The sequence below is a fragment of the Vipera ursinii genome, assembly GCF_947247035.1.
Source record: "Vipera ursinii genome assembly, chromosome: 2".
Lineage (NCBI taxonomy): Eukaryota > Metazoa > Chordata > Lepidosauria > Squamata > Viperidae > Vipera > Vipera ursinii.
The window spans coordinates 91,580,223-91,605,020 of NC_139513.1; the positions used below are offsets into that span (position 1 = coordinate 91,580,223).

The 24,798-nt window shown below is 44.2% G+C and overlaps 1 protein-coding gene across 9 annotated transcripts in view; it reads right to left on the minus strand.

Moving 5' to 3' along the window:
- Positions 1 to 201: 201 nt before the first annotated feature.
- Positions 202 to 24,798, minus strand: part of FGF1 (fibroblast growth factor 1) — a 64,068-nt gene continuing 39,471 nt past the window's right edge. For all 9 annotated transcript variants that reach the window (XM_083353591.1, XM_083353596.1, XM_083353592.1 and 6 more), the window contains 3 exons: positions 17,873 to 18,073; positions 3,258 to 3,361; positions 202 to 2,652 (listed from right to left, as the gene is read on the minus strand). In XM_083353591.1, coding sequence (XP_083209717.1) covers positions 2,458 to 2,652; positions 3,258 to 3,361; positions 17,873 to 18,008 — 435 coding nt within the window. In that variant the 5' untranslated portion in view covers positions 18,009 to 18,073 and the 3' untranslated portion in view covers positions 202 to 2,457. The remainder of the gene's footprint in view (positions 2,653 to 3,257; positions 3,362 to 17,872; positions 18,074 to 24,798) is intronic.

Sequence of the window (24,798 nt, forward strand, 5' to 3'; positions counted from 1 at the left end):
ATTATATGCAAGGTGATAGAAGCCTATAATAATTTTCATTCAATTGTCCAGTGTTCCTTTCCTATCTCTTGCTCTCCTATCTTCTATTAGAATGGCTGTTGTACATGTAATATATGCATTATCTTTATAACAATAGTATAATTACTCTCACTGGCTTATTCTTTCAAAGCCACAGACAATTTCTGGAATTAAACCTATGAACCCATACAGTACCTCTGATCTGGATGTTAAAAAGGGTCCTGCATATCTTGTTTTTGCCCATCTGATAAAATCTGGTAGAGTTCGTGCACTTCAAGTCTCTTCTGTTAAACAGAGCTAAGCCTCTGGAATCATTTCCCCCCACAGATCCATATGGCTCCAACACTGATGGTGTTATATGGGGCTATTTTCCCAACCTTTGGGACAAAGTCCTGGGTGAACCACTTTTGTATTCAATCTGAATGCATATCATCTGATTCTCTTTTTATTGTTCGGCTATTATTACATAAAAAACCCAGAGTCACCTGGGGTACAGCATTTTTTAAATCAATATAAATAAATAAATCTTACATGGAAAAAGGCCAGTTAAGAGTCAATTACTCTAGACCATGGGTGTCAAACTCGCCATGTCATGTGACATGTCGCAACATATTACAACTATTTTTGCATTTCCGGAGCTGGGGTGGACGCGGTCTCTGCATGATGCAACTGGCCTATGGGCCGGCAGTTTGACACCCCTGCTGTAGACTATAGCTAGGGAGTCTGTTGATTCAACCACATACTGTATCAATGTTATCATCAGGCTTTTAATCAGAGGCAGCGTTCCTATGGTTTACAGGTAGTCCACCCACTTTGTAATTTTTTTCAAACAAAACCAAATACAGATAGACCTTGACTTACAATTCAGTTACTCATCGTTCTAAGTTACAACGGCATTGAAAAAAAATGAACTATGACCGTTTTTCACACTTACAACCATTGCAACATTCCCATGGTCACATGATAAAAATTCAGATGCTTGGCAAGTGGACCATATTTATGATGGCTGCAGTGTCCCAGGGTCATGTGATCCCCTTTTGTGACCTGACGAGCAAAGTCAATGGGGAATCTAGATTCACTTAACATGTTATTAATTTAATAAATGCAATGATTCACTTAACAGCTGTGGCAAGAAAAGTTGTTAAATGGGGCAAACTCACTTAACAAATGTTTCACTTGGCAACATAAATTTTGGGCTCAACTGTGGTCGTAACTCGAGGACTACCTGTATACAGCTGGTGGGATTTGTGTCCATCAGTCTTCTGGCTTGGTGAGAAATAACTGGCTGGACTGAAAACCTCACATCAATTCAGGGAAACTAATGCAGGGACCCAAAGTTTTAAGTCATAGGCACACAGTTAAACATATAAACAGCCTAGGTTTCAATCTGATTGACTCGTATAATTTTCAGTTTCATTGTAATAAGCTTGTGTGATTTAAACCATTTGCAAGTGGGACATTATATTCATATTTATGAATATATCTATCTATCTATCTATCTCTCTCTCTCTCTCTCTCTCTCTCTCTATCTATCTATCTATCTATCTATCTAATATAATATATAAAATTTGAATATAATTTCCCTCTCCCAAATGGTTTAAATCATACGATGTACATACATACATACACACATTTTTCTTTGCCCTTGGCACACAGTCTATTTGTTTAAAATGGTTGTATAGTGTAAGTATTGATTTTGCTTCTGTGTGATACACAAGTATTCTTAAAAGCTGTTTTATATAGCCTGGAAATGGGCTGTGACCTAAATATGCACTTTCAAAGTGGGAAGCTGTATTATAGGCTCTATATGGTTATGGGAACTATATAAGGTAAAGGTAAAGGTTCCCCCGCACATGCGTGCTAGTCGTTTCCGACTCTAGGGGCTGGTGCTCATCTCCGTTTCAAAGCTGAAGAGCCAGCGCTTGTCCAAGGACGTCTCCGTGGTCATGTGGCCGGCATGACTAGATGCCAAAGGCGCACGGAACGCTGTTACCTTCCCACCGTAGTGGTCCCTATTTTTCTACTTACATTTTCTACTTGCATTCAAACTGCTAGGTTGGCAGAAGCTGGGACGAGTAACAGGTGCTCACTCTGCTACGCGGCACTCGGGATTCAACCCGCCAAACTGCCGACCTTCTGATTGACAAGCTCAGTGTCCTAACCCACTGAGCCACCGCGTCCCTTATACTATACACTAAGTTAAATGCTTTTCTAGGGCTGTTAATTGATTCATCTGTGGGTTATGGTATAGTGTGCCAATGGAATTGTTGAGGCTGAATGGACATTTTAGAGATGCAGTGTATATTTTCTATCTCAAACACTTTGTGGCCTATCTTATTTTATTTCCAGTATGAGAACAAATCAAAAGGGACAAAAGGGAAAGTTCACTGGCTACTTAATTTTAAAGGGCAACTTTTCTAAGGGTGGGGCAGAAGCAACCTAATCAGGTGACACTGGCAGAGGAAGGAAAAGAATTGCATTCTGGCCATAACTAGTCTTCGGTCCCAATTTGCTGTTTCCATTCTTCTTCAAGGCAACATACCAGTTCTTATCTGCATGCATCTTTGACTTGTAAGTGTTGTAATTGTTTTCTTCCAACTTTTCCAGGAACACACACTCTGCTGTTGGCAACTGCTAAAAAAAAAAGAGTTTGGGAGCATTCAGAAGGGAAGCAAATACAATGACCAAAACCGTTTATGGCACTGAAGGACCATTGTGATTGTGTTTGGCTTGTGGAAGAGTTTGACTCTTTCTGGTCCAATTTTAAAAGGTGGGAAAGTCTGAGTATCTGTTGCCTTTTGGCAGGTGATAAAATTAACCCTCTTGCTCCAGATCTTTGCTGCTTAGCAAGGTACTTTCCATTTATCTTGCAAGACTGTCAGTAAGTCTTCATTTTTTTTATTATGGTCATAGATCAGCAAAACTCACCAAACCAGATTACTGGATGATCCTTATTTTGTTTATATTTAAATATATCTCAGTTCCTTCTAACGGTTTCGTCTTATCTGGAGGAATACTGCCACCTTCTAATAGCTAAAATGTTTAAGAATGTTTTCAAATATTTCAGTTTCTTTTTCCAGAAATAAAGGTTGGCCAAAAAGCATCAACCCAGCAGCAAAACAAGTGACATTTAATTGTGCATGTGTGAATGATTTTTGATTCCAAGCTCTCCAAGCTACAAGATTTTTGCCATCCTCAAAGCTTCCCTATAGTTAATATCATGGGAACTTTATACTTACCGAGCCATGTAAGCGTCCATTGACATCCATAGCCAAGTATAGTCCAGATCCAATGCCTTTTATGTACACAGCTCCAAAATATTCTGTGCTGAGCAGTAACTGAACTACAGTTTGAAAGAAAAAAATTTAGAAAGGATTATTTATTTATTATTTGGATTTATATACCACCCCTCTCCCAAGGGACTCGGGGCGGTGTACAGGGCAATTAAACACTATAAACAACACATAATATACAAAAATTAAAATGAAATTAAAACAATAGCCCTAAACAATAAAACACATTCTAAAATTTAAAATTTTTAAAATTTAAAATCTAAAATCCCAGTCCCTCAGTCCAGGCCGGCAAGTTCAAATAGCCAAGTCTTCAGGTCACGGCGGAAGGATTATGAACCACTGTTAATACAAACTATTGTTGAAGCTGCGCAGTGAGGGCTACATTATTTGCCAAGACTGATAATAAATAGGTCTTATCCTATGAACTTCTGATTGCTTGAAAATGTGTGCATTGGGCATGGTTTAGCCTGATTGGGTTGCAAAAGGAAGGCTTGAGGACCTTGTGCAGATCAGGGACCTCAACTTGCCGAGCCCAGTTTCTGAAGAGAGAACCAAGGCTATTCTGAATCCCTTCCTAGCTTTATACAAATATAATTGCATTAGCTTAATGGGTTGTGGAAAGTAAGGATACTACCCAAGTTGTTCTAAACCAGCCCTCTTCTCGCACCCCTAATCAAAGGAAGAGTCTGGAAAGCGTCCAAGATCAAAAGGCTTCTGCCAAGTTTTAATTACACTGTTACAAAAATACAAGAGCTTGACTTCTCAAAGAAAAAGTTGCTTTCAGCAACTAGCCCCTCCCCAAACACTTCTTTTATAGAGAGCTCAGGGCGTGGTCTCCCTGTGCCTCCTCCCGAGGAGTCCCATAGCCTTCCTTTGTTTGTCCCTGCTCGTCTGCCTCCTGCGTCGGGCGTCCTTGAACAGGGCCAGCTGTGGGTCATCATCCTCCGCACTCTCGGGCTCACACAGCTGAGAAGAGGTTCCCGGCTGAGGACTCTGCAAAGTCTCCAAATCATCATCAGCCGGTTCGTTTCCCTCCTCCCCCACATCTGAGTCCTCCGATACATCGGACCCGGCTGTCGGGCCCACAGGCTGGCCCTGAGTCACAACACTATCCCGCACCGCAGGGCCCTTCCCCCGGGTCTGCCGATCCGGATGCGGTCGGGATGGGAACTGTTCGTGAAAAGCAGTCACCAACGCAGGGGCATGAACGGCGGTCGCGTCTTCCCATGTGAAGTCCTCCGGCCCGTACCCTTTCCACTCGATCAGGTACTGGAAGCGACCTTTCAGCCAGCGGGAATCCCTGATGCTGGCGACCTCGTACTCGGGGGTGCTGTCGCCATCACGAGGTCCTGATGGGGGAGGTTCCGCTTGGCGAAGTGGACAAGCCGGTTGTTCGGGGACCAACAAGGACCGATGGAAGACGGGGTGCACGCGCAGGGAACGTGGCAGAGTTAAACGATAGGCGACCGGGTTGATGACGGCCTCGACTGGGAACGGTCCAAGGTAACGGTGGTCCAGCTTCCTCGCCGGCCGAGTGGATGGTAGGTTCCTGGTGGACAGCCAGACCCGATCCCCCACCGATAATGGAGGCGTATCCCTTCTCGACCGATCGGCGAACCTCTTGTAGTCGGCCTTGGCCTTCTCCAGCTGCCGTCGCACCAACCGATGGATCGCCTGTAACTCCGCCATGAATTCGTTCGCTGCCGGCTCCGGTGAGTCCACGGGAGAAAGGGGGAAAAACCGAGGGTGATAACCCACATTGGCCAAGAACGGTGTCATCTGCGTGGAGGTGTGCTGCGAGTTGTTAAAGGCAAACTCGGCTATGGCCAAATAGTCCACCCAATTGTCCTGCTGCAGGTTAACGTAGCAGCGCAGATACTGCTCCAAAATGCCGATGACCTTCTCGGTACCCCCGTCGGTCTGAGGATGATGCGCGGACGAGAGGCAAACCTTAATGTCCAACGCCCGCATCAACTCCTGCCAGAAGCGGGCTGTAAACTGGGCCCCCCTATCGGAGACGACTCTATCGGGAAGGCCGTGCAGCCGGAACACCTGTTGGATGAACATGCGACTAGTGGCGCGAGCTGACGGTAAGCCGCGACAGGGGATGAAGTGCGCCATCTTGGTCAACATGTCCACCACCACAAACACTGTCGTGAAGCCGGAGGATGGGGGTAGATCCGTCAGAAAGTCCATGGACACAGCCCCCCAGGGTCTCTTGGGCGTTGGCAAAGGCTGCAGTAAACCAGGCGGGGCCCCTGTCGCTGACTTGGCCTGCCTGCATGGGACGCAGGAGGTGACATAAGACTGGACATCGTGTCGGACTCGGGGCCACCAGAATGTACGGGAGACCAGGTTCAGAGTCTTGAACAGGCCAAAATGCCCCGCAGCCGGGTTATCATGACATTGGCTGAGGACGAGTCCCCTGAGTGGCCCTCCTGGAACATAGAGCCGGTCACGATAATACAGGAGTCCATCCGTGACCGACCAAGGCGAATCTGGCCCCACCTCTTCCTTCCGCTGAGCCACCCACGCCTCCTGCTGCTGCGCCTCCCGGATCCGAGCCCGTATATCCACCGGCTCCCGCACCGCAGCAAAAGACTCGACGGGGATCACGGTCCTGGGCGGAAGCTTGTCTTCCACTCGGGTGTACTCGGGCTTCCTGGACAGAGCATCCGCTCTCTGGTTGTGCCCGCTTGGTATGTACCGCACCCGGAAGTCAAACCTCGCAAAGAAGAGGGACCACCGGATCTGGCGTTGGTTCAAATTCCGAGCGGTCTGCAGGCTTTCCAGATTCTTGTGGTCCGTCCGGACCTCGATTTGATGCCGCGCCCCCTCCAGATGATGTCTCCAAGCCTCGAACGCCGCCTTGATGGCCAGCAGCTCCTTCTCCCAGATGGTATAGTTGCGCTCCGAGGGATTCAATTTCCGTGAGTGATACGCGCAAGGGAAAAGGGTACCGTTGGGCGTCGCTGCCTGAAGTAACACGGCCCCAATGGCAATGTCGGAGGCGTCCGCCTCCACGACAAATGGCCGTTGCGGGTCAGGATGCTTCAAGATGGGCTCCTTCATGAAGGCGTCCTTCAGAGCTTGGAACGCCTGTTGTTCGGGGGCGTTCCACTGGAACCGAGTCTTCTTCTGCAGGAGCCGGGTGAGGGGGGCTGTCAAGGCAGCAAAGCCAGGGATGAATGTCCGATAGTAGTTGGCAAATCCAAGAAGTCGCTGAATATCCTTCACGCGACGCGGGGGTTGCCAACTCTGCAATGACTCAACTTTACTCGGTTCCATGGCGATGCCCTCAGGAGAAATGCGGTGACCCAGGAAATCAATGGTCACCTGGTAGAACTGGCACTTCTCCAACTTGGCAAACAGCCGATGATTCCGGAGGCGCTGCAGGACCTGACGGAGATGCTGATGATGCGCTTCACGCGACGGGGAGTAAATCAGGATGTCGTCCAGGTAAATCACAACAAACTGGTCCAACAGATCCCGAAAGACGTCATTCATAAAATGCTGAAACACAGCGGGGGCGTTGGTCAGGCCAAACGGCATCACCGTGTACTCGAAATGTCCATAGCGAGTACCAAACGCCGTCTTCCACTCATCACCCGGCCGAACCCTGACGAGGTTGTAAGCTCCACGCAGGTCCAGTTTCGTGAAGATCTTAGCCTCCCGGAGTCGGTCCAAGAGCTCGGGGATGAGGGGCAGCGGGTAGCGGTTACGCACCGTGATAGCGTTGAGTTTCCGGTAGTCACAGCAAAGCCGTAACTCGCCCGACTTCTTTTTGACGAAGAGCACGGGCGCAGACACTGGCGAGGACGAGGGCCGGATGAAACCACGAGCCAAGTTCTTCGTCAGGAAGTCCCGCAATGCAGCCAACTCGGGCTCCGACATGGAGTACAAACGCCCCACTGGGAGAGGCGCATCAGGGACTAGGTCAATGGAGCAGTCGTAGGGCCTGTGCGGGGGTAATTGGTCCGCCTCTGACTCGCTGAACACGTCAGCAAAGTCGGACAGTTCGGGAGGCAAGGAAACCCCTGAGGAACCCTCCACCTGGCCGGCACAGATATGGCGGGTGTGGTCCACGCACTGCAAACTTGGGAAGGTGACCAAGTTCTGAGACCAATAGATCTGTGGATCATGCGCCCGGAGCCACGCCAGTCCCAAGACCACGGGGAAGTGCAGATCCGAAGTGACGTAGAACTGAATGGCCTCCACATGGGTACTGATGGCCATACACACGGGTTGCGTGGCGGCCGTGATAGGCCCGGACAGGAGCACTCGACCATCGATGGTCTCCACAAGCATGGGCGGATCCACTGGACACTGGGGAACAGCCCATTTGGCCACAAAGGCCGAATCCATAAAGTTAGTGGTAGCCCCAGAGTCAATTAAGGCATGGACTGGAATCCCCTCTGACTTGCCAGGGAGGATCAGACGTGCCTCCAAAATCAAATGCCGTGGAGGTTCACAGGCACCGTTGGAACGGCGTCGCTCGGAGTGGATGTTGTGGGTCGCCCGATCTTTCACACCGTCTAGATCGGGCTCGGGCCGTTTCCCGATAACAAAGCAGGGGACTTTCTCAGGGCAGGCTTGGTCACTGACGCCCGCTGACGCTTCTTCGGGCAAGAAGCAGCCAAATGTCCAGGGTCCCCACAGTAAAAACACAACCCCTCCGATCGTCGTCTGTCCATTTCCGTCACCGATAGACGGGACCTGGCGGCACCCAGCTCCATTGGCTCCTCCCTCTGGACCGGGGGCTCACGCACAACAGGGGCGGCAGGGGTCTGTGGGGTGGCACGGCGACTCTTACGCTGCTGCAGCCGGGCATCGATCCGCAGACAAAGATGGATCAGCCCATTCAGGTCTGAGGGAATGTCCACGCGGGCCAGCTCATCCAACATCTCCTCTGACAAGCCATCCTGAAAGGCATCCACGAGCGCAGCCTCATTCCAGGCGGAATCCTGGCTAAGCAGCCGGAAATCGCTGATATAGGCCTGTAGAGGGCGCTGACCCTGCCTCAAAGCTTTCAGGCGTCGGGTGGCCGTCTGTGCCTTAATCGGGTCCTCGTACATGAGGCGCATATGGTCACAAAACCCCCCAAAGTTATCCAACAAAGGGCTAGGCTGTGCCAACAGAGGCGTGCCCCAACGAGCTGCATCTCCCGACAGAAGGCTCAACACGAATCCCACCTTATCTCGGTCAGTGGGGAAATCAGCTGCTTTCACGCTGATATAAAGCTGGCATTGTCCCAGGAAGGCAGGAAACAGTTCTGGATTACCAGCGAATTTATCCGGCATAGCTATCTGACATTTCCTCCTGGGTGGGGGGGCAGCATGTACCTGAGCCTGCAGTTGTGCCACCTGAGTGGCCAGCAAGGTGAGTTGCTGGTTGAGCTGGACATTCTCGGCAAGAAGCTGCTCCATCGTAGTATTAAGGGGTGGGTGGCTGAAAGCAAACTGTTCTAAACCAGCCCTCTTCTCGCACCCCTAATCAAAGGAAGAGTCTGGAAAGCGTCCAAGATCAAAAGGCTTCTGCCAAGTTTTAATTACACTGTTACAAAAATACAAGAGCTTGACTTCTCAAAGAAAAAGTTGCTTTCAGCAACTAGCCCCTCCCCAAACACTTCTTTTATAGAGAGCTCAGGGCGTGGTCTCCCTGTGCCTCCTCCCGAGGAGTCCCATAGCCTTCCTTTGTTTGTCCCTGCTCGTCTGCCTCCTGCGTCGGGCGTCCTTGAACAGGGCCAGCTGTGGGTCATCATCCTCCGCACTCTCGGGCTCACACAGCTGAGAAGAGGTTCCCGGCTGAGGACTCTGCAAAGTCTCCAAATCATCATCAGCCGGTTCGTTTCCCTCCTCCCCCACATCTGAGTCCTCCGATACATCGGACCCGGCTGTCGGGCCCACAGGCTGGCCCTGAGTCACAACACAAGTTTATTTACACAGTCTGCACCAAGAAGTGTACTCTGTAACTAGAGTTATTCCATTGGCACATAACCATTTAAGGAGTTTCCTCTGTAAATATTTTTTCATCAGGATGTCCAAGTTTAATAACTCATTTACAATAAATTCATTTCTAGCATTAGTTAGCAAACATGCATTTTTTTAAGAATGTGTGGGCTTGAAACTACTTCCAGGGGAAAAGAGAGAAAATTATAATTCAATAGTGATACCTAATGGGTTTTCTCTCTCTCTCTCTCTCTCTCTCTCTCTCTCTCTCTCTCTCTCTCTCTCTCTCCCTCCCCCTTCCTTCCTTCCTTCCTTCCTTCCTTCCTTTCTTTCTTTCTTTCTTTCTTTCTTTCTTTCTTTCTTTCTTTCTTTCTTTCTTTCTTTGTCTCTCTCTCTCTCTTCCTCCCTCCCTCCCTCCCTCCCTCCCTCCCTCCCTCCCTGATGTGTTAGAGAATCTTTCCCCAAATTGGAATTTTATCAAGATGTGTTGAATTACAGTTCAGTTTCCGGAATTCCCAGCTATGGGAAATATTGGCCAGACTTCTGGGAGCTTCAGGTTAGAAACAGAAGTAGAAGAAATAAATTCATACATATAAAACCAGAACTGAACACTAAATCAGGTGATTGTTAGGAAATATTAACAAATTCAAAGGCTGTCATCACCTAACAGCTATGAAAATAAAATGCCTTTATGTGTGTGTGCTCCTAGTTTGCGAATGGCCGGAATATCTGGCCATTTTTGAAAACCAAAGGCTAAATTAACAGGCAGCAGGATTTTTCTTATGGTCTTATGACCACAAAAGCAAGGCCTTCAAACTTAGGGCTTTGGATTTTCTCAGTCATAGAAAAGCACAGGGCCCAAAAGTGGTCAGGAACAAACACAACTAATGTTAATGGAGGACTTTTTATAAAAAAATAAATCCAGTTAATATTATTACTCCCCAGGTTAATAATGTTCTTCTTCTGTCACTTGGAGCACTAAAATTCCTTGGCTACGGTTGAAGAAACTCGGGGGTTCATTCATTTTTTAAAAAATCTTTTTAGACTAGTATGCAATCCTAGAACTCTAAGTTGTACCTTTCATCCTAAAGCTGGGCCTATATGGGGCAACTTCACAAAAGGCTGAAGCTGCTTGGTCTGAAATTCAGGTACGTGCAATGGAAGGGGCCATAAAAAAAGCCCTCTGAAAAAATACGGTATCATACTGGAAAATTTCTCTATGGTTCCAGAGGGAAGACTTGAAAGAATGGTCTTACATTCCACAATGGCAGATTCCCACTGATTTTTTAGAAATGGAATCAGTTATCCAGCAAATGGATATATTCAAACAGTAGCTCTGATCTTTTAAGGGTGTTTTAATTGAGAAGCCTATCCTGACCAGTGTGGGGTTGTCAGTGGGGTTGGAGGTAAAGGAAAAAGTCAAGATAGCATCCACATTTACATGCAAAGATACACAGACACAGGCACACAGAGATACATACAGATACACTTGCATAATTGTGGCTGCCAGCCTGACTTTTTTGACTCCCTCTAGACCAGGGGACTGGACTCAATGCTCCAAATGGATCCTACCAACATAATTCATTGCCTCTCTCTATTTCATAGTATTTAAACATACATGCAGCTGAGATTTCTGTCCTTATGAGCATGGAGATGATGAGAGGCTTTCCCTATTAAATGCACCCAGTGTTTATACAAGTGGTTTTTCTCTCATCCTCATATGTCCTGTCTAGCTGATGGATGTACAGTTGTCAGTGTAGACATCCTCCCTTCTGTTGTCATGAAATTACTTTCCTTTCTTATTGGGTGCATCCATTCACAGGACTGATTCACATATGCACTCTGTAATGGCATAACGGCTTCAAGATAGGTCTGTTGCTTCAGAGTGGAGACTTGAAGCGGCTTTCTGTGCATTTTTGGCATTTGTCATCATGGCAGTGCAACTCCTCTTACTTGTGGAAGAGTCACATGGGAAACTATTTCACCCAAGCCTGTTTGCTAGCTGGAACTCCTATTACTGATAGTCCTTGACTTACGACTACAATGGAGCCCAACATTTATCTTGCTAAGTGAGACATTTGTTAAGTGAGTTTTGTCCCATTTTACAACTTTTGTTGCCACAGTTGTTAAGTGAATCGCTGCAATTGTTAAGTTAGTAACCCGGTTGTTAAGTGAATCTGGCTTCCTTACTGACTTTGCTTGTCAGAAGGTTGCAAAAGGTGATTACATCACACACACACACACACACACACACACACACACACACACACACACACACACGGGACACTGCAACCATCCCAAATATGAACCAGTTGCCAAGCATTTGAATTTTGATTACATGTCCATGGGGATGCTGCAATGGTTGTGTGAAAAATGGTCATAAGTCACATTTTTCAGTGCCGTTGTAACTTTGAAGGGTCACTAAATGAATTGTAAGTTGAGGACTACCTGTACTTGGTTTTACTTGAGGAAAATTACAAAGCCGGTGGACTGCTTTGGAAATCTGGTTATCAGGCAGTCAAGATAATGAGTCACTGATAGCTAGAAGAATCAGGGCAATAGGAATAGACTGAAGAATCAGGGCAATAGGAATAGGCTGATTTTAGGCCAGCTCAGTCCATGATCATTCTGCCTGGGAATTCTGGGAGTCAAAGCCTCAGACAATTGGAGGGCACCAGTTTGAAGAACTGCTAGAAGAGAAACATATCTCTTAATACGCTTAATATCTAAGCACTTCATCATAATTGCTTTCATTAGGCTGCTGCTGGAACCTAATTTTGAAATTCAAAGTGCTTGCAAAAGCATGATTTTAGCTGCATTGCACTCTCCTCCTCCCCCCTCCTCCTCCTCGCATGACATTTTAGTGAGTAGGAAAAGGCCTACTCACCATGAATGGAAATCAATGACTTTTCAAAAAAACCAGCTCTGTGAGACATGAAGAATTTGTTGGGTACATTTTTAGATCCCAGACTGAGCACAGGATGTTAGCAAGTCCAGAGCCCTGCAGGAGATCCAGAGCAGGACAGTCAAAAATTAAGGATACTTAGCCAAAATTTCCAAAAAGTGACTCCCATTTGGCTTCTGTAGCACTGGAGACCAAGCTGCCTCCTTGGGCATGGACTCCTGATAAGTGATTTCACAGCATGTGCCATTTTGCCTTGTGCTTGTTCTTGAAACCTGGAAGCATCTTGTTTGCTTTCTTATCTCTATGGCTTGAACAAGATTTCAGATGGTTTTATGCCAATTTACTCTACACTAGCAACTTCCTGCCTGTCCTTTGCTGTGTTTATTCAGGATGAGGTCATCTTCATTCAGACCAGTGTTGAGGGTGCAAGCATGAGTATGTAAATGCTATTTCTAATAAACCTCAACAGTAAACTGACTTCAGAAAAAAAGAGAGAGAGAGCAGAGCCGGGGCAGGGAAGGAAAACCAAGTGTTCTTGTGGATTTATTTTTTTTAAAATAAGTGTTTTTCTTGGAATTGGCATGTGCTTTTGACTCCATCTTCAGCACTTCTTGCACCAAGGAATCCAGCTGGATTCCAGCTGGTGCTCAGCAATGCATGATATACAAAAAGAAGCACACAGAGGCCAGGCTGTTGTGCATACAGTATGTGTGTGTGCTGATGTGCCATCAAACATTGTTTGTCTAGAAGATGTAGTACAAATAATAGCAGTAAAGCTCAGCTTACTATTCTTTCATCTTCTGCATTCTCACTACCCAGTTTTCACTGACAAGGAATTTCATCCCAGCATCAAATATTTCAAGGTTCTCACAGTATACATACCGTATGATTACTATATTAGAAATGTAGAAGAAGTACAGAAATAGAAGTAGATAGACCATGCACAAACACTGTGGATTCATGCACTCCATAAAGGAAACAGCAAATCTGTAAGCCCATGAAAACACATAAAACAGAAGGCCAGATTAACTGATAGCATGGGAAAACCCACTTCATATCAGGCCACTCTTCTACTGTACACTGCACTACTACTGGGTAGATATTACCTATCTAAGCCGGGATGATTTATGCACGGTCACTCATGCGCTCGTGACCTCTCGTCTAGACTACTGCAACGCTCTCTACATGGGGCTGCCCTTGAGGACCACCCAGAGGCTCCAACTGGTACAGAATGCAGCCGCGAGAGTTGTGTTGGGAGTCTCCCGATACTCCCATGTTACACCTCTGCTCCGTGAGCTGCATTGGTTACCAGTTGTCTTCCGGGTGAGATTCAAGGTACTAGTAATGGTGTTTAAAGCCCTACATGGCAGGGGTCCGGAGTACCTCAGGGAACACCTGCTGCCGGCATCAACCTCCCTGCGCCCTGTGCGTTCCCACAGAGAGGGTCTCCTCAGGGTGCCACCGATCAGAGAATGTCGATTGGTGGCCCCCAGGGGGAGATCCTTCTCTGTGGACGCTCCGGAACTATGGAATCAGTTACCGGTAGAGCTCCGGATGGCGCCCGATCTTCGCTCCTTTCGCCGCGATCTGAAGACGTTTTTGTTTGCACAAGCCGGCCTGGCCTGATGGGGGATTGTTGGGGTTTTTATTCTTGTATTTTTATTGTTGCATTTTTTGGGGTTTTATAAATGTAGTATAAGGGACGCGGTGGCTCAGTGGGTTAGGATGCTGAGCTTGTCGATCAGAAGGTCGGCAGTTTGGCGGGTCGAATCCCGAGTGCCGCGTAACAGAGTGAGCGCCTGTTACTCGTCCCAACTTCTGCCAACCTAGCAGTTCGAAAGCACGTAAAAATGCAAGTAGAAAAATAGGGACCACTACGGTGGGAAGGTAACAGCGTTCCGTGCGCCTTTGGCGTCTAGTCATGCCGGCCACATGACCACGGAGACGTCCTCGGACAAACGCTGGCTCTTCGGCTTTGAAACGGAGATGAGCACCGGCCCCTAGAGTCGGAAACGACTAGCACGCATGTGCGGGGGAACCTTTACCTTTACCTTAAATGTAGTATATTAATTGTTTTAAAATCGGGCAACTATTTAATTTCCTTTTAATATTTGTAACTTTGTATTTTATTCTTGCCCTGTGAACCGCCCTGAGTCCTTCGGGAGAAGGGCGGTATAGAAATATTAATAAAATAAAAATAAATAAAAAATAAAATAAATATTAGCAGATGTAGAGCCCTTCCAGATGAGATAATAGTTGTAAAGTCACCACAAAATCCCTATCTTATTCAGATTTATGTCGGCAACTTCCACTTTCACCCATGTTTTCATACTAATTCCATATTGTTCTCTTACCAGATAAAAATCTGTTGAATAATGGAAAAAGGAAATAATGGAACTCTTTTTTTTTAATAACTAAAGCTCATCTCCCTCGAGGGAAGCTCATTTGTTGGTGATGTAGCGATTCAACCATGTAGCTTCCTTGGCTACAATACAGAAGTCACTTGCCATTTGCCATTGGTAGGATTTCTCTTTTAACTTAATAGTTTAGGCTAGAATCCTGGGATTTCCCCAAAAGTCTCCCACTCACCTACTGACCATGTTTGATCCTGCTTAATTTTGAGATCAAATAAAGCCAGGTAAATGCAGCTAGTGTGTTAGGTAGCATTAAATCCGGGACCATCTGCATACCAATAATAACGATAATAATAATAGCTTACATCCTGTGATGATACCTTTTATACAGCCACACCTGCCTGTTTCAAATACTTATGAAGGACTCAGTAAGCGGAATCCAGCCAAATTCAGTCTGAACATCAGGCTGACTGTGCGATGAACCAAAATGATAATACCATCAAATATCCACATCAACCATTTGCTAGCTAGACATCCCAAATCCAGTTTGAACATCTGGCTGATTGCGCAATGAACCATAATTATATAACAAGTTGCAATACCAATATTATTAAACAACAATATCTGCCTATCCCATGTCTTTTGGAAGGGCTTGATAAGTGGACCAAATTCCCAAACTCAGCCTAAACATCTGACTGAGTCTGCGATCCAGCATAATAATAATAATATCTTCCCAGCAAATGTCCCACTTTAAGCATGATGCTGGCTGGATGACTTTGGGCCATTTATTATCTCTCACCCCTAAGAAGAAGCAGGGGATGGCAAGTTATTCCAAAATCTTTCAAAGAAAGCTGCAGAGGTTGTCCAGGCAATCACCAGGAGTCAAAATTAATTTGAAGGCACACGCGCGTGCGCACACACACACAAACACACACACACACCAAACTAAACTGAAAGTCCATCCCAAGAGGAGAGTGTGTGTGGGGTGTTTCATTCTCTGCCCTATCTCTTCTATTCCTGGTCTTTCCAGCTGATAGGGGAGACCGAAATCTCAGGCAGCTGATTGAGTGTTTTGCAAGATCTGAATTGATGAGAAAGTCACAATTTTGCTTTGTACCTTTCTTGTTAGTACATAAATATTTGGCTGGAGTGGCCATTGTCAAGATTATTAAATCTGAAATAGAATTGCAGTGGCTAAAACAGCTAACTTCCTGCTCTGGATTAATAATATGTAAAAGAAGGGCTAATGCTGCATTTTGTCATTTTCTCAGTCAACTGGGCATTATTATTGAGTGTGGCACAAGGAGACCAATAGACCCAATTGTTTGTGTCCTAAGAAATATAGACTGGCTTCCGCAGGTACTCTGGCCTTCTCATTTCCTCTTTCCAGGCTGTTCTGGCACAGAAGAGTGTTTTCAATAGATTCTAGTCCCTGGGGAAAATGAATTTGAGCTGAGAATGCATCCTGCACAAAAGGACATAAAAGGCATTTTGTCTTGGCAAGCCAACAGACTTTAAATGAATGCAAGGATGCCACTTCAAACAAACAGGCCAATGGGTATTATCAAGAAGGGAATGTCAGTAAAAGATGTAATGTATGTAAAAGAGAGCAGCTACAAGCTTTAAATACTTATAAGACATATTTATAACTTTTGCTGCCACAGCAGAAACACGTCCAATTTTCCTGTAGTCCTCTTTACAGCACCGGTACCACAAGTCAATTGCTGGTGTAAAATTTCTTAGAAGGTGGGCTATTGTGGCTGAAATCTAGATAAAAATGTTGCAATTTCTCTGCATAATTTTGATGTGTGTGTGTGTCCGGGTGCGCGCGCACACACACATGCATGCATTTATACAGTGCATATGATATTCCTGGGTATGTCTGAGGTACGGAGATGTGCTCTGAGGAAAGAATCATTCTTTCATGGACCAAATCAAAAGGTTTTTTTAGACCTGAGCCCATTATTTTCTCAGACTGAATGATATTTGGCATCCCCTCCCTATGATTCAACTTAGCTCAGGGGTGCCATTTCTTCACCACTTTGCACACTGTGTGGCACTATTTTCAATACATTTGTGGGTTCACACTGTAATAATAGATGTGGTTAAAGGCATACAGGCAACTGTCAATGGATTTAGTCCGAATGAACAGGGGTTGCAGCAGTGTAATCCTGACAAACATTATGTTTAAGACTGTAGAGATCTTTCCCCCCTCCAAATTATAAATCTGTTAAAAATAACTAAGGGACCAGTTAGATATTAAAGGGGATTTATGACTGTCATGGATCCACATCTGCCCATATCTAGAAACAGCCTTTGTAAACTGTTGGTAAGTGCTATGTAATAACATGGAATAATATTTCCTCCTATTTGGATCAATTAATTGAATATACTCAGGGCGGGGAAATGTTAAAAAAATAATGGCACTCTCTTTCAGAAGATATTGCCAGAAAGAGGTATAACAGAAATATAACTTGACCTTTGCAAGCAATTTTGCATAAAATCTCATTGTGGGTCTTCACTTGGAGTTTTGTTATTCTGATACAACATATCCGATCCTTTCTCTGACTAAGAGAAGGAGAGGAGAATATTTGGAGACTGAAGTAGTGTCAGCCCTGCATCAGCTAGCTGAACCTTTAAGTAAGAACAATCCTTGACTCCACCCCAATTTTCCCCAATGTAATTTTATAAATAGAATCTAGGTCTCCTGGCTCTGCTTGTATTAGATATACCCAACTACAATTTATGCTTAATGATTTAATTAATGAACACCACACTTGAAAACTCTAATGGACTTTGGATGGGTTACTTCTGACTATTTAAACTGATTTGACTTCAGTGTACGTGGATGTGGATGTGTGTGTAGGATTTGGCATCTTATTTATGGTAATGCTCTAAAAATAAATCTGATGCTTTGTTATATCAGCCAGAATGTATCAGGACCACTCAAACTAGATACGGATAGGGGCAGGTCTATGCATGTTGTTTCTACTGCCAGCAGTTCGGCAATTCAATTCTCACCGGCTCAAGGTTGACTCAGCCTTCCATCCTTCCAAGGTCGGTAAAATGAGGACCCAGATTGTTGGAGGCGCTATGCTGACTCTGTAAACTGCTTAGAGAGGGCTATAAAGTACTATGAAGTGGAAGATAAGTTTAAGTGCTATTGCTATTCTACCCCTATTAAGTGACAGAATGGTATGTTTTTATATGGATTGTGCCAGAATTTGGTCTTCACACAGCAGATGCCTCCAAATCTTTTGCAATGCCACAAAGCTGAAAGCCACTAAGAGAAGGTCATTGAATTTATTATTCGGATCAAAAATAACAGCTACAATAACAATAGTAGCAGCTTACTGTGGTTGTCATTCCGGTCCCTTGTGCCATCCACTTTGCCATCTGGAAGGATTCTCAGGAACTGACCTCCGTTGCTGCAATAAAGAAGCTTGGGCTGGTTGTAATCTGCCATTGGCAGATCAAATTTTTCTGTCATGGCAGTAAATGTTGTAATTTCCCTCCAGACATTGCTTTCCCTTCCTTGGACTCAGATCTTCAGTCCTGGAAAAGAAATTTAGCAGGACTTCAGCAGAAGGAGCCAAAATAGTAATGATACCTTCCATGTCATTGCATGTTCAAAGCAGGAGGAGAACTTTCCAAGCATTATTTATAGGCATCATTTTTAGTTATTAACCAGCTCACCAAAGTAACATTCAATATACAGAGCAAGACAGCATACTGTATCTTTGGTTCCCCCCAATCTTTGAAAAGGCTTTTTGAATATGCCTACTGTATGCTATGACATTAAATTAATAAAACAGTGTTTAATAAATAAAAATAAATAAGATAAAAGCAGGACAAGAGCCATATATTTATAGGGCACCAGTTCAATCCCTATAATATCTGTCTAGATCAGAGGTAGGCAACCTTGGCTCTTTTGTGACTCATGGACTTCAACTCCCAGAATTCCTGAGCCAATAAGCTTGCTCTGGGTGCATATGTGCTATATAATTTTGCCCATTTAACTCCTCTCCAGAAGCCACCACTTTCTGATTACAAACAATGAAAGTAATCCAGAAAAGTATAGCTCTTTCTTTCTTTCTTCTCTCTGCCTATTGTCTATCTAGACCAGGGGTAGGCAACCTTGGCTCTTTTATGACTCGTGTACTTCAACTCCCAGAATTCCTGAGCCTGCATAGCACATATGCACCCAGAGCAAGGTTTTGGCATAGTTTTCTATTAAATGTGAGATCTGTTTTAGAGCTTTCATCTGTTTCCCATGTCAAATGAAAGGAAACCGCATTTATAATCAGAGGAGTTTCCAACAAGGGAAAAAGGGACTCACAGTACACACACACATACACATACACAAACACACAAAGACAACAGTATAACTGAAGACTGTTCCTTGTTGTATCAAATAGTTGGCTCTTTTTTAAAGCAAACACCAAACATGGGAGCAGTTAAGAAAAATGTGGGTTTGGGTAACAGCAAATAGGCAAATCCTTTTCACTTCTCTGAGGCCTTCTGCAGGTCAAGCTTTTCATTCACCTCACAGGGCAACACAAAATGATGCTGGCAGTATTATCAGCAAATGTTTGGTCTGGACATGATGCCCTATTACAGTTAGCTAAAGCAGCAATCTCTAGCCCACCTAAGATACCAATCCATTAGCTTATTTGTTTTGTGAAAACTGACCCCAATGCTGAGATAAACGGAGTAGCAAAAATATAGAACAAAAAGCGAGACATTTTGTCTCAACCACCCCCTACAGATTGCAGATAATTTCAGATGCCAGCGGGAGTTTTGTTCTTCTCTGGACCTTGGAATAGATAGATAAGGATAAGTGTATGGTTCTATATCTGTACAGTACCTACAGTATATCTATACCTGTTTCTACATCGATGTATTACCTCTGCTAAAACAGGGAAGGGTAAACTGGAGTGCTGTCTTGATATATTTAATGGCCTCATGTTCCAAGGGCTCTTCTGAAATGTTTTAGAAGAGGAGCTTGCTGAAACATTCGGAAATAAGTTAGCAAGTTCCATGTTACTGCTTTAAGATTCATCACTATTTTTAGAATCTGTCCTTGCTTGTCAGCGGCCTGTGACTCCAGCACAATACGTGAATGAATACAAGCTCCTGCTCTCATTGTCATACTGTGATCGATGTGAGCAGTGTTCTCATAATTTTAGGCCTGTGTTTTTGGTACGTATTCCATAGACAGCTGTAGTCTTGGCTTGGCTGTTATATTTTCTGATAAGGTTTTGGGTTTTATGGAAATGAAAGTGAGCACACACACAGACATGTGCACGTGCGTGCGTACACACACACACACACACACACACACCAGAGCCTCAAGAAGGAGCAAGGGTATACACACTGACAGCATGACAAGCCTTGATTTTTTTTCTTGTTCACACAGAGAAGGCCTCCTCAGGGTACCGTCAGCTAGGCAATGTCGGCTGGCGACCCCCAGGGGGAGGGCCTTCTCTGTGGGAGCACCAACCCTATGGAATCAGCTCCCCCCTGAGCTTCGGATAGCCCAAAACCTCCAATCCTTTCGCCGCGGCCTCAAAACACACCTGTTCCACCAAGCTGACCTAGACTGACAGGCATTTTAATTAATTTATATTTAGTATTTTTAATTCATTTTTAAATTCTCTAATTTTTTATTGCACTGATGTTCTCAATTTCATTTTATCTTGATTTATGCACTTATTATATGTTTTACTGTGAGCCGCCCTGAGTCCTTCAGGAGATAGGGCGGGATATAAATCCCATCAATAAATAAATAAATAAATAAATAATTATTCAAAATGCTTGGAGAAGGGCAGGAAACATCATCCATGGTGAAATTTCTTTCCCAACCTTTGCAGCAAAGATGAAATAAGTGAGACCCAAGCAACCTGCAAGGAAATATGTAAAACTGCTTCTCACAATCTCTTGCTGTTCAGACTGCAAGGTCCATCAAAAGCATTTGGAGGATGAATGGCTATAAAAGGAGAAATCCTGAATGAGAGCACAAGCAGACAACTAAGATCTTACATGATGGAATCCATGACAGAAATAAAACTAGATTATATGTACCATGGTTTCTCTGAAAATAAGCCCTAGCCTGATTTTTATGCATGTGGCTAATATAAGCCCTACCCCCAAAATAAGCCCTAGTTAAGATCCCCACCCACTCTGTCCCACTGCTTGAGGCTGCAATGGGGCAGGAAGCCATGTGGCACCGCCACGAGGTGAGGCGAGGTAGGAGGGGTGGAGCTGTCCCACGCACCCGGTACTCATGCACCTCAGCGCCCACTAAACCTAACCCAAACATAAAGAAGTGGAATTCTGGAATATTCCAGACTAAAGAGCTAGAATCTCCAGTAATGCCCTATCAATGGATTCACATTTTCAGAAATGTTGTCTATGCATCTTAGATTAAAGCTGATTTATAAAAAATGTATTTAGGGTATATTGGACTCCCTAAAGGATGCATTTGAAAGGATATATATCAGATTTTCTATGTCGGTGGTTTAAAAAATTTGAGGGTTCAATGATTTTTATGATAAAGTCATTTGATATCTTTTTTTGAATAAGGTGATACTATATATAAGTCATGGGGACGCGGTGGCTCAGTGGGTTAGGATGCTGAGCTTGTCGATCAGAAGGTTGGCAGTTTGGCGGGTCAAATCCTGAGTACCGCATAACAGAGTGAGCGCCTGTTACTCGTCCCAGCTTCTGCCAACCTAGCAGTTCGAAAGCACGTAAAAATGCAAGTAGAAAAATAGGGACCACTACGGTGGGAAGGTAACAGCGTTCCGTGCGCATTTGGCGTCTAGTCATGCTGGCCACATGACCACGGAGACAGCCTCGGACAAGCGCTGGCTCTTTGGCTTTGAAATGGAGATGAGCACCGCCCCCTAGAGTCGGAAACGACTAGCACGCATGTGTGGGGGAACCTTTACCTTATATATAAGTCAGACATGTCAAACTCAAGGCCTGGGGGCCAGATCCGGCCCGCGAAGTGGTTTCATGCGGCCTGTGAAGCCATCCTGGAAACAGCGAGGGAACGGCCCCCACTGCCTTGGCCCTGGCCCAGAGACCCTCCTCCTGCCAGAGACCTTCAGATCTGTCCCACTGCTGCCCAGGCCCCCATAGGCACCCTTGATGCGAACGATGTAGAGCTGGCCATGCCCACCCAGTAAGCCATACACACTCTAGCCATGCCCACCCAGTAGGCCACGCCCACCCAGTAGGCCACACCCACCCGGCCCCCTCAGGGCAACCGCAATGCTTATGCGGCCCTCAATGAAATTGAGTTTGACACCCCTGATATAAGTGGAATAGGGAACTCTTTAAATTAGTGGTCCCCATCAACGGTCCCTGGGAGAGGGGATGGTTCTCTGTGAGAGGCAGGTGTGTGCACCACTTGTGGAAATGGACCTGTGTACACAGTGTGCTTGTTCGCTGCTTGCACAGCCCATTTCTAAACGGGCTATGCCCGGGGATTGGGGACCCCACTTTAAATGTTAAAGATTTTAATGTAATGTTGAAATATACACCAAAGCTTTGGAAAGAGACTGTATCAGGAATTATTATATTGAGCACAGGGGCAGAGAGGCTGCTGACTAAAAGAATCATAATTGAAGCAATGGACAAGTCATTTTATTCTAAATGGTTTAAGTTTAAAGATTTTTTTTGTTAATTATGCATTTTAACTGTATTTTAGTATTCCCTAATTTTTTTTTCTTGTAGTTTGTAAATAATACTTGAAAAAAAAAGAGTATAAGCGCTTAGGTGTTTCAAAGTTATTTTGAGTGACATCAATTGCAAACAATTCAATCATGATCTTAATTTATTAGAAATCTCACTCATCCAAATGTTGAGTTGCAGCTTGTCAACTCTGCCAAATGATTCTTCAGTTATTCAGAGCTTTATCTGGAACTTGTCAACAGGCTTTTATGCCACTGTTTAATTAGGTTTCTCCTCCCCCCCCCTTATGTGGATTGGGAAATAATTCTGTTGCTGATTTGGTGAATGGATGGGTAGGTAGACAGATGACATCTTTCAGTTCCAATTCCTTTCACAGGTATGTGTAAGCTTGCAGAATAAAGTTTATTGGAACCATGTGGCACTGAACTAAGGGGCATTTACACTGAAGGAGAACCAGTGTGGTGTAGTGCTTATAATAACAAAATGACAAGTTGGAAGCGACCTTGGAGGTCATCTAGTACAACCCCCTGCTCAGGCAGGAGATCCTATACCTTTTCAGACAAACGGTTGTCCAATCTGTTCTTAAAAACCTCTAGTGATGGAGCACCCACAACTTCTGGAGGCAAGTTGCTCCACTGATTAGTTGTTCTGTCAGGAAATTTCTCCTTAGTTCTAGGTTGATTTTCTTCTTGATTAATTGAATGTTGAATTTAGAGCCAGGATTTAAAGGTCAAGAATCAAATCCACTCACAACCATGGGAATTCATTAAGATTGTGCCAGTCCGTTTCTGTCACCCTAGATTATCCCACGAGTATGTTGTGTAAAAAAATGAGGACAGTATTGTATTCACCACACAGTAAGAAATGTAGGATGCAAATCAGATCAGATCAGATGAGATCAAATCAATCATCTTTTTAAAAGGAAGTTCCAATAGCATTAGGCTTCCTAGGAAATGCAATTATATAAAAAAAATCATTGAAGGCTTGTCTTGCATGGTTCTTTATTTTATTTATTTTTGTTCCTAGTTGAAGAAATATTATATTAACATCATGTGGCTATAAAATGGCTTGGAATAATAGTGCAAGGCAATCCATTATTGCAGATTAATGGAGCAGATTAGAAATAGGGCAGTTTTCTTGGTGAGATACACATTATTTTTGTCTCTCTGTCTGAATTTTAGTACTTGTGTATGTTCCTAGATGGTGCAGACTTAGTGGACTGAACACTTATGAAAAATAATAAGCTGTCCCACGGATGGATTACTTTGCCCCTTCCTAATCCATGCCATTTCTTTCTCAGATTTTGGTTTATCCAATCTTTTTCTAAATCTTTGATTTCATATTTATCTTTATCTCCTTACTGATTTAAAGGCTCCATTAATTGTTTAAAACCAAAGATTTGCTATTCATCTTTAGCTGTATTCTACTTGAATTTTCATCTGTCTGAGATTTTTTCTCTGGAAGTTGAGGTGGGACATATTTTTTTAAGGTCTATACAGTATTTCGTGGTCCTCCCCCCTCATCTTGTATGAAAACAATATCTCCTCTTTTCCCTTGCCCCTTACAGTAATGTTTATGGAATTACATTTGTCCAACTTTTTTAGTTTTTTGTGGTTGAGCAGTTACAGTGCCAAGAGAAAGCTTGCCACTGACATTCTTCATAGACTCAACACTTAATCCAAAGGAACAGTAGTATGAGACAGATGTTTTTGTACTCTTCTGAACCTTTGCATCGAAAGCAAATAAAAATAGATTTGAAAGAGTGAAAGAAGAAGCTGAAGAGGAACCTAAAATTTAATAGAATACAATGAACTTGAAAGGTATTATAGTTCCTGTTATACAAACGGGAGGTTGAACAACTGAGCCCTTTGGTGCAGTCAGAACAATCTGGAGCTGAACGCAGTTAAAACTGTAGAGGTAATAGTAGATTTCAGGAGGAGCCCTCCTATTCTACCACCTCTTACAATACTAGACAACACAGTATCAGCAGTAGAGACTGCTTGACGTTTTTGGATTCTATAATCTCCCAGGACTTGAAATGGACTAAGCTGATTTAGTCCTTAATGAAACTAGAAGTTTGCTGAAGAATTGTTCTAAGTTGCTCTATCAGATATTGACCTCTTAAGATGTAATCTATAAATTTAAGCCAACACTCTGAATTGGTCTTGAAGATGAATTGGAAACTAGTGGAGACCAAAAGGACCGGCACAATAATTTCCGAAGACTTCTGGTAACACAAGTCAAATTTCAGTATGCATTAATGACTATGACTTTAAAAAGCACCTTTTCCTAAAAATGGAAGGTTTGTATTCTAAACAGTCCTCTTACAAGTGGCAATGGCAAACCAATTTTGTATCTGGCAGCAAGAAAATTGCATGTGTGTGTCATATAGTTATCAGTAATCAATCTCAGCTCACTAAAGTCTTTCCTTTATTATATCCTTTAGATGTATATACCGTAGCACACATATACACTGAAACTTTTCTCTCTTTTTTCTTCATGTTAATGTATTTCTTCTTTTTGGATAGGGCCTAACTGATCTTCCTAGTATTCTCATCGGGGTTTTTTTTTGCTTTGTT